This window comes from Sciurus vulgaris (assembly GCF_902686455.1).
Source record: "Sciurus vulgaris genome assembly, chromosome: 9".
Lineage (NCBI taxonomy): Eukaryota > Metazoa > Chordata > Mammalia > Rodentia > Sciuridae > Sciurus > Sciurus vulgaris.
In genome coordinates, this window is record NC_136469.1 from 142,786,048 (window position 1) to 142,805,101 (window position 19,054).

The 19,054-nt window shown below is 62.8% G+C and overlaps 2 protein-coding genes across 3 annotated transcripts in view; both read left to right on the top strand.

The window, feature by feature from the left end:
* Positions 1-1,370, top strand: part of TADA2B (transcriptional adaptor 2B) — a 438,523-nt gene extending 437,153 nt beyond the window's left edge. Inside the window, exon 3 of the transcript XR_013766293.1 lies at positions 1,361-1,370. The gene's annotated coding sequence lies outside the window, so the exon portion shown is untranslated. The remainder of the gene's footprint in view (positions 1-1,360) is intronic.
* Positions 1-19,054, top strand: part of SORCS2 (sortilin related VPS10 domain containing receptor 2) — a 357,443-nt gene that overhangs the window by 312,171 nt on the left and 26,218 nt on the right. The window contains exons 9-14 of one of the 2 annotated variants that reach the window (XM_079154330.1): positions 2,913-3,092; positions 5,526-5,672; positions 10,404-10,506; positions 14,632-14,708; positions 17,420-17,511; positions 18,089-18,196. In XM_079154330.1, coding sequence (XP_079010456.1) covers positions 2,913-3,092; positions 5,526-5,672; positions 10,404-10,506; positions 14,632-14,708; positions 17,420-17,511; positions 18,089-18,196 — 707 coding nt within the window. The remainder of the gene's footprint in view (positions 1-2,912; positions 3,093-5,525; positions 5,673-10,403; positions 10,507-14,631; positions 14,709-17,419; positions 17,512-18,088; positions 18,197-19,054) is intronic. The other variant, XM_079154331.1, reaches the window with a different exon arrangement.

Consider the following 19,054-nt stretch of genomic DNA (forward strand, 5'->3'; position numbering starts at 1 on the left):
GAGGGTCAGGGAGGCAGGTGAGCCAAGGGCCCCAGCCAGAACACGTGAGCAGGGCCTCCGGAAGGCCGAGGGCTCCAGGCACATGACCTAGACGCCACACAGGCTGCCAAAGCCAGGAGCAGGCATGGGGGATGGGGACACCGCCTGGCCCTCACAGGCTGTGCCCGTCAGGGGTGCGTGCTTCTCGCCAGAGCCCCCAGGGCCTCCATGAGGAGCTGGGCTCACGTGCGGAGGAGTGTGGCTCTGTGGGCGAATTTCTGCTCTCAAGCTTCTTCAAATGTGTCCACCTTCCCAGCACATGTGAAGAATATCCTTCGTGTGTACATGAAACTCCCGCCACCCACTGGCTGTTCCTCTCTTCTCTGACCACTGTGGTCACTGTGGAAATTTGTGGAGACCCCTCCTGCCCAGCCTGCCCTTCATCTCAGTTCAGAGAACCCAGATTTCAGCTGCTGTGCAGTTGCCTGGCAAGAGGACTGCATTTCCCAGCTTCCCTTGCAGCTATGGTGTCCAGACTTCAGAATGAGTCATTAATGGAGTTGTCATGTCTCCTTATCAAAGTCCAGCCTTTCTTTCCCTCCTCCTTTCTCATTCCTGCTGCCTTGCATGGAAGTGTAATGGCTGGAACTTCAGGGCTTATCTTGGGCCATGAGGACAGGGGCCATGTCCTGGGGCAGTACAGCAGTGACAGGAAGGAGCCCTGTCACTGGTGACTTGTGGAGCCTCCACCCTGCACAGCCTGCCTCTGGGCCTCTCTTACCTGCAGGAGAAATGACTATCTTCTTTAAGTCACCTTCTTCCACTTTTATCACTCATAGCAAACCTGATGGGACCTGGCTGCATTAACTGGTGCACAGGAGTCTCCTCTGCTTGCTCCCACGGGCCTCAGGAGTCCATGCACACCCGTGCTTAACAATGGAGACGGGCGTGCTCTGCTTCATTTCTTTAAAAATCAATGCAATTTTATGCAAAACTCATGGTGCCTACCACACTCCAACCTGCAAGGATTTTAGGCAGCCCTTCCCAGTCTGGGCACACGGGGCAGTGTGGAAGGAGCGACTGACAGCCTGTCCCGAGCACCTCCCGAGCACCTTAAAGACACTCCTCAACTCTACAGCAGTCGCCCTTACAATTCCCGGGGGGCCGTCACGGGGGGTGGGGGGAGGTCTGAGCCGAGCACAGGACCGTCCTGTGCCTGTTGAAAACTCCCAGGGCTCGTCAGCACGGAATGTGGTCTGCACAGTGCAGCCCGCTGTCCTGAGAGCAGTGCCCATGAGCCATCCTCGCGGCAGAGGAAAGCGCACCATGGCACATGCGCAGGCTGGAGGGCTCCCGCAGAAGGGCGTGTGGGTCACACGAGGAAGACTCCGTGTGCTGAGGCCGGGTCTGCCTAGGGTGGCACTGCAGGTCACTCTGAGTCCCTTCCTGCACCTGTCCTGGTCCCAGATCACAGAGACCCCTGCCCAGGGCATTTGCCAGGCACGGAGGAGGCAGAGTCTGAGTTCAGGCAGCCCCTGAGTGCCAAATCCTGGTGGAGCTGGCCCCCTGCACTCCGCACACGGGCCTCACCCACCCAGCCACCCGTCATGGGGGAAGCCAAGGAGCTCAGTCTGACTGCAGTTGGAGGCTCTGCCATGGCCAGGCCAATGCACAGGTCTCCCCTGGTGGGCAGCAGTCATGTGCCCAGCAACAATGCCCATTAGCCATGGCTCTGAGGGCAATCTGGCCCCCACCGGCTTCGTGAGCAACGGCCAAATCCCATCAAGCCCAGTCCTGTTCACAGAGGGTGCCGCCAGACCCGGGCCTGGTGATCACGCCGGAGCTTGTGCTTCTTGGTTCCTGTCATTTATGTGTGTCACATTCATGTCCATGGACACAGGCCCCTAGCTTGTGGGTCTGTGGGGCCTCCCGTGTGCGGGTGCTTGGTAGGTGCTCCATGGTATCACATCTGGCTTCACAAAGTCCCCTTGAGTCACAAGTTGCAGGGGCCCAGCTGGGCCATGGGGTGAAGGGGCCAGGCCTTGGTGCCCAGGGCCCCGCACAGCTGAGGATACAGTTTGACAGCAGAACATGAAGCTCAGCCTGATGTTGTCCAGGAAGAAGGACCCTGGGCAGAGGCTACCTGCAGCCCCTGCACCCAGGCACCCCAGTGTCAGAGGGCAACAAATGCTCGGAGCAAGACCAAGTCGGAGGCTGGAGAGCCAGGCTGCACGGCTGTGAAACAGGGCAGGGCAGGTGCCTCTGTCCAGCTCCCCTGCAGCGTGCGGCCCTGGGAAAGGAGCCCAGGCTGAGGCGAGCCGCCTTCCTCCTTCATGTGGTTTCTTTTTCTTTTGGAATTCTGAAATCTGGAACTGAACCTGAGACCACTGTACCGAGCCCACCAGCTTCCAGCAGGGGAAACTGAGGCCAGAGCCATCGCCAGGGCTGCTCCTTTCCACACGTTCTCCTCTGAGCTCCCTCCCGCTGGGTGTGGGGCTGGAGCAGAGGGAGGCAGGCAAACCACAGCTTGTGTGTGAGGGACATTAGGGTGGCAAAGATGTCCCAGGACGTGAAGCCAGAGGTCAGCCCAGGGACTCCTCCTGCCCCATGTACGGCCCCAGGGTATGGATGTCCAGTTCTGCCCTCTGGTGCCAGGGCAGCACCTGGCCCTCTTGGTTATCCTGGCCACTTGGGTGTTTGAAGGAGCCCACTGCGGGACAGGACAGCCAGCCTGACAGGGCAGGAGGTGAGTATCCTTGGGCCGCCCTTTCGCAGCCTGGTATGGAGGGTCTGACCCTCACCCTGGGGAGGCGAGAGGACTGCCCAGGGCCACAGAGCCAAGCATGGTGAGCCAGGGTGCAGATCCAGCTGGGCATGACCCTGAGGAGCCTGGGAGGCCACAGCACGCCCCCTGACCCTGCCCCCTCCCCCAGGACCTGCAGCTCATCAGCACAGACGAGAACCAGGTGCTGGTGGCGGCTCAGGAGTGGTACCAGGTGGACACCTACAACCTGTACCAGTCAGACCCGCGTGGTGTGCACTACACACTGGTGCTGGAGAACGTGCGCAGCTCGCGGCAGGCGGAGGAGAGCGTGGTCATCGATGTCCTCGAGGTGGGCATGGCCCGGGGCACCCTCCCTGTCCTGTCCCCACACACCATCTCAGGGTCTGAAACCTCTCTAAGGGCCACGAGGCAACCTCACGAGGCTCAGAGTGAGCTCTGGTGATGGACAGAGGGGGTCCTGGGATAGCACTCCTCAGACCCGGGTCCCAAATCAGAGGGCATCTGCAGAGCCTGTCCCAGCACAGACGGAAGCTGGGCCTCAGTGCCAGGCCGACCTGCCCCACCTGGGGCCTGGGCCTTCACCTGGGGCCTCCTCTCCCTGCCAGCCTGGGGTCCTGTGCGCCCACCTCCCACCCCCGCCTGCCCTGCTCTGGCACGTACGGAGGCTCTGATCCAGACTCTCGATGGGCCAGAGCAGGCAGAGCTCCAGCTCACCCCAGCATGCCCTCTGGGGTCCCTTTGGCTGTCACTGTTCATGGCTAAGCTGACCTCAGGCCCACAGCTGGACTCAGCACCCAAGAGGGGCATCAGTGGCCCTCTGCTGGGCCACATGGCCCCTATCGGTGCAGCCAAGGCCTCACATCCCTTGGACTCTGCCTGCCTCTGCCCGGCCCACCAGAGCCTTCCTCTAGCGAGACCTCACAGCTGCTTCCACCTGTGTGAGTTCTGTCCACCCTGCCGTCACAGCGGAGCCTGGTCCACTTGGACAGGGCTGATGCCATGGCCTGTCCTTGCACCCCAGACAGACCACCCCAACAGGCAAAGGAGGCCCCTGGTCACAGCTCGCGGCCCGTCCCACCCCGGGCAGGGACGTCCAGTGGTCTGTAGACAGCACAGGCTCTCACACGCACGCGCGCCCCTCCTGCGGACCTGCAGAGGGCCTGGGAATCTCCTTGCTCCCACGACGTGGAGCCTGCGTCCCTGGGTCTAGAGCCACTGCTCACTGTGAAGCCAGGCCTGGCTGGAGGGGCCCATTCCTGTAGGAGTCTGGAGGCGAGCAAGGAACAGCACAGCTCCCGTGGTGCTGGAGGGTGCTCAGTCCTCAGGCATCCGCTGCCACCCCAGCACAACCACCCTGAAGCCTCCACTGCAGAGGCGAGGCTGGCTCCCCTGGTTACCGCCTCCTCCACGGGCCACGCAGGCCCACCACAGACCAGGCGCGGATTCACCCGGGTGCAGAGCTCCATCGAGAGCCGAAGGCAGCACAGCGCGAGGCACCTGCTTGGCTTCCAACCTCACCTGCCTGTGCCAGCAAGACCCCGGGGCCTGAGGCGAAGAGCACAGACCCAGTGGCCCTGCACCCCCCAGGGACGTCGCCCCCGTGACCCACAGGGTCCAGCTCTGGAGGGCAACTCAACCCCTTCCATCTGTGGGAGGAAGAATAGTGGCCCCCACAGACGTCCATGTCCCAATGCCTGTGACTGTGGCCTTCACCTCACAGGACAGGGAGACTCTGGGGAGGCTAGGACTTCCCTGGAGCCTCCAGAGAGGAACGCAGCCCTGCCAAGGGGACATGAGTGGCGCTCTCAGCCTTCTGACCTGTGGCACTGGAGGGCACCACGCGGCTGCCCGTGATGCTCCGTCACAGCAGCAGGACACCCACTGTCCACACCAGCACTGCGCACGGGGGGAGCCACATGCCAAGCCCCACACACCTGCGCACTGCAGGCCGCAGGCGCCCTGGCCTCCTGGAGGTGCCCAGTGCCTGCCACTTAGAAGCCACGGGGAGCCGTTATTATCATCAGCGTGATTATGACCTTGGGTGTGGAGCTTTGGCTTCCACCAGACTCTGAGCCTCGGTTCCTGAGGTGTTTTGAAGAAAGGATAGCCTGCCTCGTGCCGAGGTGACAGCCGCCGCAGGGCGGGAGAGCAGGGGTCCTGGGCCCGTTCACACCGCACCAGGTCTCAGAGAATGAGCCCAAGAGGTCCACGCAACAGGGACTTGCAGAAACGTCTGTGCAGGAACTGCGGACGGAACCCAGGAGTCACAAACCTGTGCTCTCCTTCCGGGTCAACTTAGTGACCATCTTGGGTGTGGGCAGGCCACTGCCTGGGGCCTCAGGGGACCCTTGAGGGAGGAAGCAAGCGTAGGCCTGAGCAGTGACAGCCAGAGGGGACGTCCGGGCCTGCCGGGTCCGCGCGGACCCTCATTCCTTCCCGGAGTCCCCCGAGGGAAGCCCAGATGCAGAGCCCAGGTGCAGGGCCTGCAGGACTGCAGAGCGAGGGGAGGGGAGCCCCGGGCTCTGGTGAGGACAGGGGCCTGGGTAATGGGCAGGCCGGGGAGCTGGCCTCACCATCCGATGATCACGGTCCTCCGGGAGGACAGCTCTGCGTGGCGCTGACGGAACCGCCTCCTGCAGCACTGGACACCTTGCCCCAGGCCCTGCGCCCCTCCAGGAGGGAGAGGCAGTGCACAGCCACCGGGCGCATGGCCCTGGAGAGCTACGCAGGCTGTCACCGTCCTTCCTACGTTTCGTCCCAGGTCAGAGGGGTGAAAGGGGTCTTCCTGGCCAACCAGAAGGCGGATGGGAAGGTGATGACCCTCATAACCTACAACAAGGGCCGCGACTGGCACCACCTGAGGCCGCCCAGCACCGACATGAACGGGAAGCCCACCCACTGCCAGCCCGTGAGTGCTCTGCCCTCCGTGGGGTACCCGGGTGTGTGCCAGGCTCCTGAGGGGCGTCGGGGTGACTGAAGGACCTGAGACACGCGAGTCCCCTGTCCTGGGCGTGGTGGAGAGGGGCACAGAGAGGAACGGGCATGGGGAGCTGTGGCCATGGCTTTGGTGTGACAAACCACGAGGACAACCTCTGCTAGCTCCCCAGGCCAGCAGGCAGGGCAGTGGGCATTTCTGTGGGCCTTGGTCATGGGTCTGGGAGGGATGGTGTTCCCCATCCCGCCTCCTCCTCTGAGGCCAGCACAGGTGGGTTCCCAGGGTAGACAGGACAGCCAGCGCCTCCCCAGCACCCGAGACATCTGCTGAGTCTTCTTGGCCAACGGCCAGGTCCAGGGAAGTACTCTGCCCAGGGGTGAGAGGCAGAGTGATACCTGCCACCAGAGGCCACGGGCCACTGTACAGGGACCAGATGGCGGCCAAGCCATGGCTCCAACGCTGGCCCCACTCTCCTGGGGACCCTTCTGCATGAACACAGATTCCCAAACTTTCTGGGTGCCCCCAGCCTGGTGTGGCAGCCTGGGAATCCAGGTAGCCCACAGGCCCCTGCTGCAAGGAGGGCAAGGCAGCTCTGGAGGCCCTGGCCTTGCCTGGCCCTGGCTTGAGCTGACCTCTGACAGGCCACAGCAATGGAAAAGAGGCCGTCTGGGCCGTGGGTCTGGACAGGCTCTCACTGTGCCCTGCCTGGGGACCCCACCTCTCCCAGGGCCTCTCTCTGCTTCTGTGGGGGGCTTGCCTGACCCTTTCCCAGTGCTGGGCTGCTCTGGGTGGAGCAGTGTCCAGAGCTGGACCTGACAGAGCCGCAGCTCAGCCCCTTGCTGATGGCATGATCTTGAGTCCCTCGGTGCCCCTGAGACTCTGTTGAAAGGGAAGGATGTGATAATAATCCCTGGTGGTCTTTTGGCGAGGGAGACATGAGATTGGCTGGCACGTGCATCCCAGTCCCTAGCACCCAGCCAGTGGGCAAGGAAGTCCCGCCCACTACCCCAAAGCCCAGAATGCCCCTTCCCTTCCCTCACCCACAAACTACTGCCGCCTGCCCGCCCTGCCCGTTGTCCTCTCCACTGGGAAGCCTCTGTGCTCCACTCTGAGGGTCGCAGCCCCTCAGAGGCAGGACCCCCACAGTGGCCCCCGTCTGTGCCTGCTGTGTGTGGGGCCCTATTCTGGGCCTCGAGACACATCCATAAGCCAAGCAGAAGGCAGCCGGGCGTGCTGGGATTCTGCCCAGCAGGCAAGAGGCTGGGGAAGGGGAGGTCCCATCTCTGTGCCCAGACCCAGCCCTGATGCACCTCGCTCTCCTGGGACCCTGCTCAGGTCCCTGTCCCGCGATCCCTGAGGATCCCAACACCTGCCCGTCTGCCTGGGGAGTGAGTTCCTGCCGTTTGTCCGCACCCTGCCGAGAACAGAATCGCTGAGAAAGGGCTAATTTCTGTATCATCACCGGCAGAGTTAAGCCAAATTAATCTGTCAAAGCAAGTTTGTTGCTAGGAATGGCTTCTCGTCTGCAATTACGCAGCTCAGTGAGGAAATGACCTTTGCAAGATCTACGTCCCAACCCTAAAGTAATAAAAATGGGAGCAAACCAGAAAACACATGCCCCGGGCAGGCACGAGGGCACCTGAGCAAGGGACACGGGAGCCAACGGGGCACGAAAGACACCAAATTAAAGCTCCGCCTGGGAGGCTGGGTTTTCCCACCGGGGCTGTGGCGGGCCTGGCTCCTCGCTCGCCACAAGGTGTCGTGCGGACTGTGCTGGGACTCGTCTCCCTGGAAGACGGTTCCTGCTCATGGTGGAATGCTGCAAGATGCAGAGGAGGGCAGGCTGCTCAGGCCAGCAGGCTCCTCAAGGGCCTCGGGCTGGTGCTGGACTTCCTGGCCTCCTGTTCTTTTCCTCTGGGGTCCCGTGTCTTCTCCGGGGCCACAGGACTGCCCTGAGGTGGGGAAGCAAGGGCACTACGACCAGATGAGCCATCGGATCTGTTTTAGCAGGATGCCTGGCAGGGGGAAAATGGTTTTGAATCCGTTGAACCCCACGTTGGGCTGCCTGGGATGTTCCTTGGACATGCCCAGGCAGGACCTGGGCATCCGGGTGGCTGGCAACATGGCCCTCACCCTCTGTCCATCTGTGAGGGTTGGCTGGACCTTCTGGAGAGTGCCCACGGCTCATGCAGAAGGGGCACCTGGGGAAGGTCCCTGGGAGCCAGGCACTCCCTGCAGCCCACCAAGCCCACAGTGCCCATCCACCTCTGTCAGGACCACTTTGGGTACCAGCCTGCCCTTGGTCTCCTGCCCTTGCCCAGGCAGACTCAGAGGCCGGCCCATCTGCCACGTGCCTGGGAGACTCTGACACTGTTGGAGCTACTGTCCTATGTCCTTCATGGGGCATCAGAGCCCCGGTCTGCCAGGTCTGCCTGGCCTGCCCTTCACCCACCCAGCCCAGCCTTGCTTCGGAGGCCTACCAAGGCCTTGTCTTCTGGCCAATACCAGCAGAGCCCCTGCTGCCTTAGGAGGGACAGCTAGAGAGAGGCTTGTGCGGCCAGTAGCAGGCCCCACAGGGCTGCAAAGGGGACTGCGGCCTACGCCTTAGCATCCATGGCCACAGCTAATCGAGGGTCCACCTCCAACCCAACAAGTGCCTTAAGCAGGACCTCCCCTTGGGCTGGGAAGAAGGCAGCGGCGTCCATGACGAGGCCTCTGACTCTGCCTGCCCTGCACCAGGGAAGGGGGTCGGTGCTCCGACGGCAGCCTGAGGTCAGGCGCCAGCTCTGGCACTTCAGGTGCCTCTGCCTCCAGGAACCCCAGGCCACCAAGTCTCCCTGCCACCCCCCTCCTCTGAAGGCTTCTCCTGTGGCAAATTGCACAGACTCCCTCCCTGGCCAGCCCCCTCCTTGGGGTCTGGTCCAGATGGGTGGGCAGGGGAGAAGACCACGGGGTCTCCCCAAAGTCGAGACTCGGTGAGCTGCTTTAGATTGTAAGCAATCAGGAGAGAGCCAGGGGCTGGGCACCTCGTGAGTCCCACCAGGCCAGTGGGAGCCCATTCAGGCCCTGTGTTCCTGGACAGGGCTCTCCGAGGACACCCTGACATCCTCCAGCTGAGGGTCGCCGGGTTGCCCTATGCAGGCCAGGGGCCCCACTTGTCAGCTTGCCCATCTCCTGGTGGTGCGACAGCTTTATTGGCACCATTCTCACAATCCGGCGGCTGAGGGTGTGCACCGCTTGGCGATCAGCCTCTCCTGGGAGCATGTGGCCCTTCCCCCCGAGGTGTCCATGGCCTCAGCCGTCGGCCGTCAGCCTCTCTAGCCACCCCACTGGGGACCCCCAGAACCTGCTTTCTGCCGGCCCCGGTTCCCTGTCCAGGCCGTTCCCCGTGAGTGGAACCACGCAAAGCAAAGTAAAGCTGGGGCATTTTTTACGACCCGTGTAGACAAGCACAGCCTGTCCGTCAGCTGGGCCACCACCTAGTAATGGCCACTCCAGATCACCATCCGGTCTATCGAATGCTTTGGTTTTTAGCTCAATGGACTCAGTTCTCAGCCTGAAGAAGGTACTGTAGAAGCTGAAGGGAAGGGACTGCTCTGGGACAGGTCACGACCTTGGCCACAGGGTTGGGAGGGCCCCTTAGGTGTGGGCAGCAGGCACCCTGGCTCCATCTTACCCACCAGCTGACTGAGCCCAAAGTCACCCTGAAAATAGTAGCTCCTCGTGAAAGAATTGGACCCTGGGTACCCAGTGGCGGGACTTCTACACCGGAGACTATTTCCCCTGAAAAAACCAGGCAGCCCCTGGGAGGGCCTGGCCTGACACTCGCCCCAGAAGCTGCCCTGTTCACCCAATAATCCCAAGAAGCAGAGGAAAACCAAGGCAGCAAAACTGAGCAATTTTCCTAAGGCCAGACGGCCGTGCCAAGGGAGTTCAGGGACCCCTAGCCCTGCCTCGCTGCCCCATGGAGTTCCCTGAGTTAGGGGACCTGAGAGCCGACCTGGGGTCATGACCCTCCAAGCCCCTCTGCATCTGTCTGCCGCCCGGAGATCTCCGGAACTCTGCGACCCAGGGCTCCGCCAGCCAGGCCTTGGAGACCCCGCGTCTCAGGCTGCAGGAGAGAGGAGAGGAGATACGGGGTCTCCAGACTGAATATGGGGTCCCAGTGGCCCTGACATGCCCACTTCCCTCTTTCCCTCAAGAGGAGAGGGGCATGCAGGTGTCCCATGGCCACCCCTGGTCTCTGGGCATCTGGGCATACAGGGCCCAGGTAAGGTATAATTGGGCAGAGAGCCCCAGCAACAGTTCTGGTGGAGGGTAGCAGGATGGGAGGGGGCCGCGCAGTCTCCAGGAGTCCCGTCCCCTGGCCCAGATGAGCCGCGCTGGGCCCTCCACCTTTCCTCCCTTGGGGAAACTTCCGCCAGACAGAGTGCCGCATGCAGACTGTGCAGGGCTACTAATCTAGAGCAGAGGATGGACCCGGCCCTGGACCCTCGCGGGTCTGCTCCACCTCCCAGCACCCCAGGGCCTCTGGACCATGCCGTCCTTGTCCTTCCATCCTCCATCTAGTGGCCGGCTGAGGCCTGCTCCTCGCCCCCCTCCACTCCTCCAAGCCAAAGGCCCCGCCCTCTCCCCAGGGCACCACAGGCCTAGCTTTCTGAGGACAGTCCTTCCCCTGCTGACATGCTCCCTTCTCTCCCCCAGCCCGACTGCCACCTGCATCTGCACCTGCGCTGGGCAGACAACCCCTACGTGTCAGGCACCGTGCACACCAAGGACAGCGCCCCAGGACTCATCATGGGAGCAGGTGGGCAATGCTGTAGGAGTCCCAGGGGTGCTATTACAGCCCGAGGGGCTCCCTTTCCAGGGTAAAGATAGATGTCCATGGGCTGGGGCCATGTGTCCCTTCGGGGGCAGTGACACAGCTCTCCAGGAAGCTCAGCTCTCGTGGAAACCTGAAGGGCAAACCATGGCACAGCATGGGCACATGACATGTGTTGGAAAGATGGACGGATGATGGATGGGTGGATGGGTGGGTGGATAGATAAGTGGATGGATGGATGATGGATGGGTGGATGGGTGGCTGGCTGGATAGATAGGTAGATGGATGGATGATGGATGGGTGGGTGGTGAATGGATGGGTGGATGGGTGGATGAGGGATGGGTAGATGGGCAGGTGGATAGATAGGTGGATGGATGGATGAAGGATGGGTGGGTGGTGGATGGATGGGTAGATAGATAGGTGGATGGATGGATGATGGATGGGTGGATGGTGGATAGATGGGTGGATGAGGGATGGGTAGATGAGTGGGTGAATGGATGGATGGATGATGGATGAATGGATGGGTGGATAGGTGGGTGGATGGATGAATGATGGGTGAAGGGATGGGTGGATGGGTGGATGAGATGGGTAGATAGGTGGGTGGATAGACGAATGGATGGATGGATGATGGATGGGTGGATGGGTGGCTGGATAGATAGGTAGATGGATGGATGATGGATGGGTGGGTGGTGGATGGATGGGTGGGTGGTGGATGGATGGGTGGATGGGTGGATGAGGGATGGGTAGATGGGCGGGTGGATAGATAGGTGGATGAATGGATGATGGATGGGTGGGTGGTGGATGGATGGGTGGATAGATAGGTGGATGGATGGATGATGGATGGGTGGATGGTGGATAGATGGGTGGATGAGGGATGGGTAGATGGGTGGGTGAATAGATGGATGGATGGATGATGGATGAATGGATGGGTGGATGGGTGGGTGGATGGATTGGTGGATGCATGGAAGATGGATGGGTGGGTAGATGGATGGATGTGTGGATGAATGCATGGGTGAATGGGTGGGTGGAGGATAATGAATGGATAATGGATGGATGAAAAGGAAGAAGGAGAAAAGAAGTGAGGAAGGGGTGCAGGGATGAAGGAAGGAAGAAAGATGGATGATTTGTGTTGAAATTTACTGATCCCTGAAGAAAATGTACCATAGTGGGAGAGAGAGACACATGAACGAAGCAAGAGTTTCCTAAAAACCGGAGTCATAATCTGTGTGTGTCCGTCCCTCCACCCCGGAACCTCCCTTGGGGATCGTTAAGTGTGTACTAATCACAAAAGGTAGAAAAAGATCTGCTATGACGAAGAGTCGGAACGGAGAGCAGGGCCGGTGTCGGAGGTCCCTGGCTGGCGGGAGCTAGAGCCCTCGAGGATCTGCATGCCGCTTCTTTTGCAGCCTGAGGGTCCATGTCCTCTGCCCTGTCAATGAGGACGGCAGGCCTGGCCACGAGCCTTCTTTTCTTAACCCAGTGCCCCATCCCTCTGTTGCCAGCACTGGCTTCAGCACAAGGCAGGTGGCCCTCTGGCCAAGGGTGAGGGCTGTCTGGACATGGCCCTAGACTCTGAGCTGGACACCACAGCCAAGCCTTCACTCCCCCAGCACGAGGCCCAGCCCGGCCACGAGGGGCCCTCCAGGGTGTTCGTGCATGAGTGAATGAGTGAACAGCTGCGTCGAGATAGAGGAATGTCTTCTGGGCAGAGGAGGGAGGTGGGTATCCAAACCAGAGCTCAGGAGCAGCCCAGGCGGGCTGTGTTGTTGGGTTTCTGACAGTGCAAACCTGGACTGTCGGGGTGAGGCATTGGATGCTACCCTGAAGCACGTGGGCTTTCCTGCAGGGAGCACAGACCTGGAAAGAGAAGGTCACAGAGGCGTTTGGCTTCTGAAGTTCATCTGCATGTCCTGTGTTTGGGGTCCTGTTCCATAACAGCCAGTGGACAGTGTCTGTCTACGTGGGCCAAGCAGTGATGGGGGCCACCTGTGCTGGGCATCCCCAGTCTCGTAGGCTTGGTTTGCTGGACCTGAGGGGAGAGTGAATTTAAAATGCCTTATGCTAATTATCTGGCACCCCAAATTCCTGACCAAAATGGACACAAATTCAAGCGTTCCTACTGCACCAAGGCCTTCGAGGCCTGGGAGGTCTGGCAGCACCCAGGATGCCTTGGGCATCTGGGGATCCGGCACCTGTCGGGCAGGGAACAGGGGCTGTCCACCTGGCCTGCAGAGCACAACAGCGGCAGCCTCCCGCCAGCCTCCCGCCTCCCTCCCACCGTCCCTGTAAGGGCAGGCTGCGCATCTGAACCTCACCCTGCTGCTTCTGAACCCTGGCCACCTTGTGGTGTGGCCGGCTGATGTGCAGCCTTTCATTACGTCCTCGCCAGCCCTGAGTCCGCTGGGGCCAGGAGTAGAGGATGAGTGGTGAGCCAGGGCGACCTCGCTGGACGGGGTGGGGCCAGCCTCACCTGCTGTCACGATGTGGCCAGGTGGATGGGCACAGGTGGCAAGGCCACGGCAGGAGGCCCTGCCCAAGACGGCTGCATGTTTCCACCGGGTCCCTCCCTGCTCTTCTTTCTTTTGATCCTAAATGCCATCTGGAGGGCCAGAAGGCCGGAGTGACAAGCCCCAGGCTCTGTCGCTCCCAGCTGTGGGAGCTGGGGTGTTCCCTGTGCTTCTGTGAACCTCAGTTTCCTCCTCTGCCAAAGGAGAGGGCAGAGCTCTGCTGCGAGGAAGTGGGAGCTGGCAGAATGCGTAGGTGCGCCCGACAGCCATCGCTCGTCGGAAAAGGTGCCAAGCCACGGCTGAGGAACCAGGCAGAGTGGCTAGTGGGTGGGGCTAGTGTGAGGCGTGGACGGTGGACGGTGGGGGGCGGAGGGAGGGACAGGGCGCTGGAGAGGAGTCTCAGAGGTCCGTGGGAAGTGGGGGACCTCCAACAAGCCCTGGCAGGTTCTTGACTCACTGCACGGAAGGGAGTTCTAGGACGCATGGAAAGCACAGTTAGGAAAGCACAGGGGCGCCGGAGAGCAGGGCCCACCTCCAAGGCACCAAGCGGGCCGGTGCTCGGCGTGAGACGCACTGTGGGTCCCAGGCTCCTGGTTTTAGAGGAAACGGTAAAGAATGAGCACGGGCAGGGTGTGGGTGGCTCAGCCTGGTGAGCCGGCTGTCTGGATCTTACACGCGGTGGGTTCGCGGCCGGGCTCTTCCAGGATCTCTGGGTGTCCTCCTGTCCAGCCAGCATGTGGAACCTAGTCTCTCACAGGCCTCCTCGAGGTCCCCCTTGGCTCTATTTAGTCCAAGAAAATGTGCTGTCTAGGCCAGCAACGCGTGCGGGCACCCATGCCTGCGGCCAGGGTCCTTGGTCGGGCCTGGAGGGGAGCGGGCCTGGGCAGCAGAGGCGCTGCTCCTGCCCCTCCCTTCCGGTCTCCTCTCCTCTCCTCTCCTCTCCTGGAGCCGTCCTTCCTCAGAGGGCTGCCTGAGGTCCTGGTGGGAGCCGTGCCAGTGGCCATGGAAGCAGTGACCCGCGCTGCCCGCCCTGGCAGGGCTCGAGCAGGCAGAGTGGAGGTGGACCTTGTGGCTGCCAGCTACCTGGTGCCAGGTCGCCATCCCCCCAGATATCCCACCCCCAGCAGGTATTTCATGAGCATCCGAGGGGCTGGCCCTGCCTCTCACCCAGGGTCTTGCTTCCGTGCCCTCCCCTGCTCTCCCCTACTCACGAAAGCAAACCCAACCATGCTGGGGGCTGCCCCGAGCCACCTGCCTGCCCAGCCATGCCCGCTGTCTGTGGTCAGCATGCCACCGTCATTCTTACCCCCCTGAGGCCCTGAGCGCCGATGCATGCTGGGCCTGGAACAGGGGCCCTGGCTGGGCCTGGAGCCTGGCCCTGAGGCAGGCTGAGCCTGCTGTGCTCAGATGGGCCTGGGCTGGAGCCCCGTGTCCCCAGGAGGTGATATCAGAAGGGGAAGGCGGGGATGTGCTTCCCGGGGCTAGGTGGCCGGAGGGGCGGGCCCAGGGCACGCAACCCTTGGCTGGGCTGTGCTGGCTCAGACCCTGGCAGAGGCAGCTGGCTGGCCCCGACGGCAGCACTGCCCGTTTCCCTCCTGGACAGGTAACCTGGGCTCGCAGCTGGTGGAGTACAAGGAGGAGATGTACATCACGTCCGACTGTGGGCGCAGCTGGCGGCAGGTAAGGTGGCACCAGGTGCCCACACCCACCCACGCCCACCCGCCAGGGCTCCCAGCAGAAGTGCTTCTTCTGTCTGCTCCTTCCCAGGGCTCAGTGGGCAGTGGAGGTGGGCCTCCTCCCAGAGCCGGGTGGCCAGTCTGCCTGGACGGCCCGGGCCTCTGCCGAGGGGGAGGAGCCAGCCCCCAGCCCTTCTTCATGGACACCCACGGGTGCTGCAGGTCTAAGAGCACGCCACACAGTTGGACCTGTCCCTGGGGACATCTGAGAAAAGGGAGCAGGGACCTCTCCATGGAGGAGGCCCTGCAGGGAGGCCCCAAAGCACTTCCCAGGCCCGTGAGGGGCTCACTGAGGCCCCAGGGCCAGAAGGTGGGCCGCAGGGAACCCCAGGCTCCTGCAGAGCAGGCTTGGCTGGGTGGTGGGCTCCCGGGCAGGGGAGTAGGGTGCAAGAGCGGAGAGGGTTTGGGGGCCGTGGGGAGTCTGGGTCAGGGGCTCTGGTCCGTCCAAGGAGCTGATATAGCAGCATGGCCTGAAGTAAGAGAAGGAAGAAGGCCTGTGTACAGGGCAGGCCCCGCAGCTGCTCTGTGTACAGAGGCCACATGGAGGTCACACGGCCATTGACCTTCACGAGGGAACAAGGAGGCTAGGAAGTTGAGCTGGTCTGTCCAACACACCCTGGCTGGTCACAGTCGTGCCAGGGTCCCCAGGCCAGCGTCTCTCCCTGGGAGAGAGCCCTGCCTGGCCCACTCCCTGCCCGCTGGGGTGGGGGCTTCTTGGGGGCCAGGAGGAGAACTAGTCCTGGGCACGCACCCCCTGCTCGTGTGCACAAAGCCCGTCCCCAGGCCAGTCCACAGCAGCAGCCCCCTCCCGGGGGACACTGGAACAATCACGCCACCTGCACGGGCAGATAAAGTTCACCTGCCGTCTTGGCTTAAGCCTTGACGTTCCTTTCACAATATGCAAGAAACAAGGAATTTTGAAAAGGGCAAAAGAGATTTATTGTGTTATAATATTTCTATTCCACTAAAACCAGGAGAGCCAGCTACGTTTCTTAAAGGTCACCTTCTATCCCGTCCATCCACCCTCGAGCCCCCCTTAGGTCAGATGTTCCTAGTGGGCACTTTCCCAAGTGGTTTGCCGAGGCTCCCACCCTGGGGATAGAGCCCGATGGGAGAGTGTCTGCGGGCCTGCCTGGACTGTCCCAGAGGACAGCAGGTGGCGTGGCCGTGCCCGGGGAGCAGAGGTGTGTGTGTGTGGCGGGGGTTCATGCTGAGGCGGCAGGAGCAGCAGGCGTCCAGCAGAGGTCGGAGTGGGCCGGGGGCGTGGGCAGTGGCGGGTGGCTCAGTGGTCTGCCGGCCCTCCCGTCCTGGCAAGCCTGGCAGGGGCATGGGAGAGACGTGCCCGAGGGAGGAGGCGGGACCTGGAGGGAAGGACCCCGTGCCACACTGATGCGGCCTCCCCGAAACCCGAGCTGGAGGATGACCAGCCGCAGAGAGCCACATCCTCCGAGGATCCCCAGTGGGTCTGGGCCGTGGGGACAGGGGAGGCTGGACTGCCTCTCAGGGTCCTTGGAGCACGGGTGCCTGGGCCTGGGGGCTGGCAGACTCTGCTCCTGCCGGCAGGTCTGGAAGCCTGGGCCCCTCTCCAGAGGCCCGAGCTAGGCCCGTGCTGGGCCTCTCCAGGGACCAGGAGGCTGTGCTCAGAGCAGCCCTTCCCCCACAGCCAGGGCCTTCCACCTGCCCTGGAGGGAGGGCGGAGAGGCCAGGGACCCAGTGTCCCCGGGCAGAACCTGCTGTACCCCAGTGTGCCCAGGTCAGTCCCCGGAAGCTGGGTGTGGAAGCCTGGGAAGCCCCGCCTTCAGTGGCCCCTGGTCCTCCCAGGACCCTGCAGATCAGGCCCCTGAGCAGAGCGGGGAGGGTGGGATGCACTCCCAGAGGCAGCAAGCTCGCCCTTCCAGAAGAAGCCCTTACTTGGACAGTCCCTGAGAGTCTCCCAGGCCTGGCCCACTGCCCAGCACCCAGGGAAGCCTCCAGCAGGGAAGGGCGGCCCCACCCTACCCGACAGACCTCAGGCATCTTGCCTTCCACAAGCCTCCTGGGGCCCCAGCACTTGCCCGTGAGCTCCAGTCTCAGGCGCACCCTTCCCGCTCTGCTGGGACCCAGCACTAACCCAGGCCTCTGCCCCTGCTGCTCCCCTGCCTGTGCGGCGCTTGCCTGCTCGCTTCGCCGAGCGCCACTTCCTGCAAGCCCCTCCCTGTGCGGACTCCGGTCCGCACAACTGCTGGAATGTGACTTTGTGACTTCGTGTGTCCTGAGAACTTTGGCTGGGCCCCTGCAACAGGACCGTGCCCTGGACTGAGCACACCAGGGCCCGCATTGGTCCACTTTGGTTACTGTGAAGGGCACCCCGGCAGCTGACTTGGAGGAGAGCCACTGGGTGTGGAGTCCTGGAGGCTCTGGCGCCTGGTGTGGCCAGCTTGGCCAGTGGCTGGAGCATGGGCAAGAGTATCTCAGGGCCCAACAGGATGCCAGTGAGCCACGCAGGGCCCAGTCAGGTCACCTCCCTCCCGCAAGGCCCGCTTCTCGAAGGTCTGTCACACCCAATACCTTCAACCAGGGACCTTGGGGACCCTTGCTGCAAACCTGGCAGCCTGGTTGGCTCGCGGCACGCTGGTGGGTAAGTGGGAGCCGTGCTCAGCACCCGCCCACCCGCAGGTCTTCGAGGAGGAGCACCACGTCCTCTACCTGGACCACGGCGGGGTGATCGCGGCCATCAAGGACACCTCCATCCCCCTGAAGATCCTCAAGTAACGTAGCTGGCGGCGCGGGACCCTGCCGGCTGTGGATCGGTGGCACAGGCTACTGCCCAGAACGTCCCTGTGGGCTGATGGTGACAGGCAGCCCTAGGACTAGGGTGCCACCCTGTGCCACCCTGCCTCCCAGACCCTTCCCCGGGCCCCTAGAGCCGGACTCGGGGACCAGAGACCAGAAAGCCGCACAGCGTGGTGGAGGGGAGGGGGCAGGGGACCTTCATCCACAGGGCCCTGGTGCAGGGAGTGAGGCCAGGCGAGCAGACAGGAACACCAGTCCCCAGTGCCCCAGGCCACGGGGAGCGAGGCGTGGGTAGGCCTGGGCTTCAGGAGGCAGAGCTCGCTGCTGCAGAGCCTGCTCCCCCAGCCTGAAGAGGCAGCAGGACCGGGGGCCCAGAAGACCCGGCCAGGCCCCCCTCGGGCGGGCAGCACGGGGTTCCGGGGCTTGGCAGTGCTGTCAGCCAGGGCACCAGCGTCTGCCACGGATGGCATGCCCGGGCGGCCTGCAGGCGGGGAGGTTCGGCCTGGAGGGCCCAGGTGCGTTCCGCGTCCCTGGACACGGCGCCTCCGGCAGGTTCAGCGTGGACGAGGGCCTCACCTGGAGCACACACAACTTCACCAGCACCTCGGTGTTCGTGGACGGGCTGCTGAGCGAGCCGGGGGACGAGACGCTGGTCATGACGTGAGTGTCAGGGCGTGGCTGTCCTCGGGGCGGGCACTGGGCACCTCAGGCCTCTCACCTGCTCTCAGGGCATCCGACCCCGTCCATGGTGAACAGTGGCCCCACCTCAGCCGCGGGCACAGAGGTTCCGGGTGCCAGCTTGCCGGTGGCCCCGGGCCCTCCCAGGATGCCGGGCGGGCCTCCCTGCATGCCTCTCAGGCATACCCAGGGCCGGGGTCGCTGCTGTGGGTGGCGAGCAGCCAGGCAGCCTCGTGACCAGGTGAACTTTGCACCCCGTGGCCACTCGCTGGGGGTCCCGCCAACAGCCGGCCTGGACAGGGACTGCGCTGTCCCACCTGCCTCTCACGGTCGCCATGGGGATGCCACAGGCTCTGCACCTCAGCTTCTGCCCTGCGCCCTGGGGGAGCCAGCAGTGTCCTGCATCCCAGAGGATCTGGGGACACGTGGTTGCTGCTGCCTGAGGCTCAGCCTTGTAACAGTGTGGGAGCCAGTGGACAGTGGACAGTCTGCTGCCAGGAGCCCCAAGGGGCTGGCAAGTGCCCCAGGGGTGGGGCCAGCCTGGTGGTGAGCAGGAAGCCCAGGGATGGGCTCCAAGCCGAGGGCGGAGGTGGCGTGTCCTCCCGCTACACAGTTAAGCAGAGGACGCTTGGCCCGCATCCCCAAGGGCTGATGTGGCTGGCACTACTTCCACCTGGACGTGGATGGTGGGCACATGCCAAGAAGGCAAGGCTCTGCCCGCCCAGAGCCACAGAGCATCTGCTGCCCCCCAATGCCCCTGGGAGGACGTGTCCCCACAGTCTGTGGGTGATGTCCCCTCTGGAGGCCCTGCTGGACATGTCCAGAGGGGGTGAGGAGCTG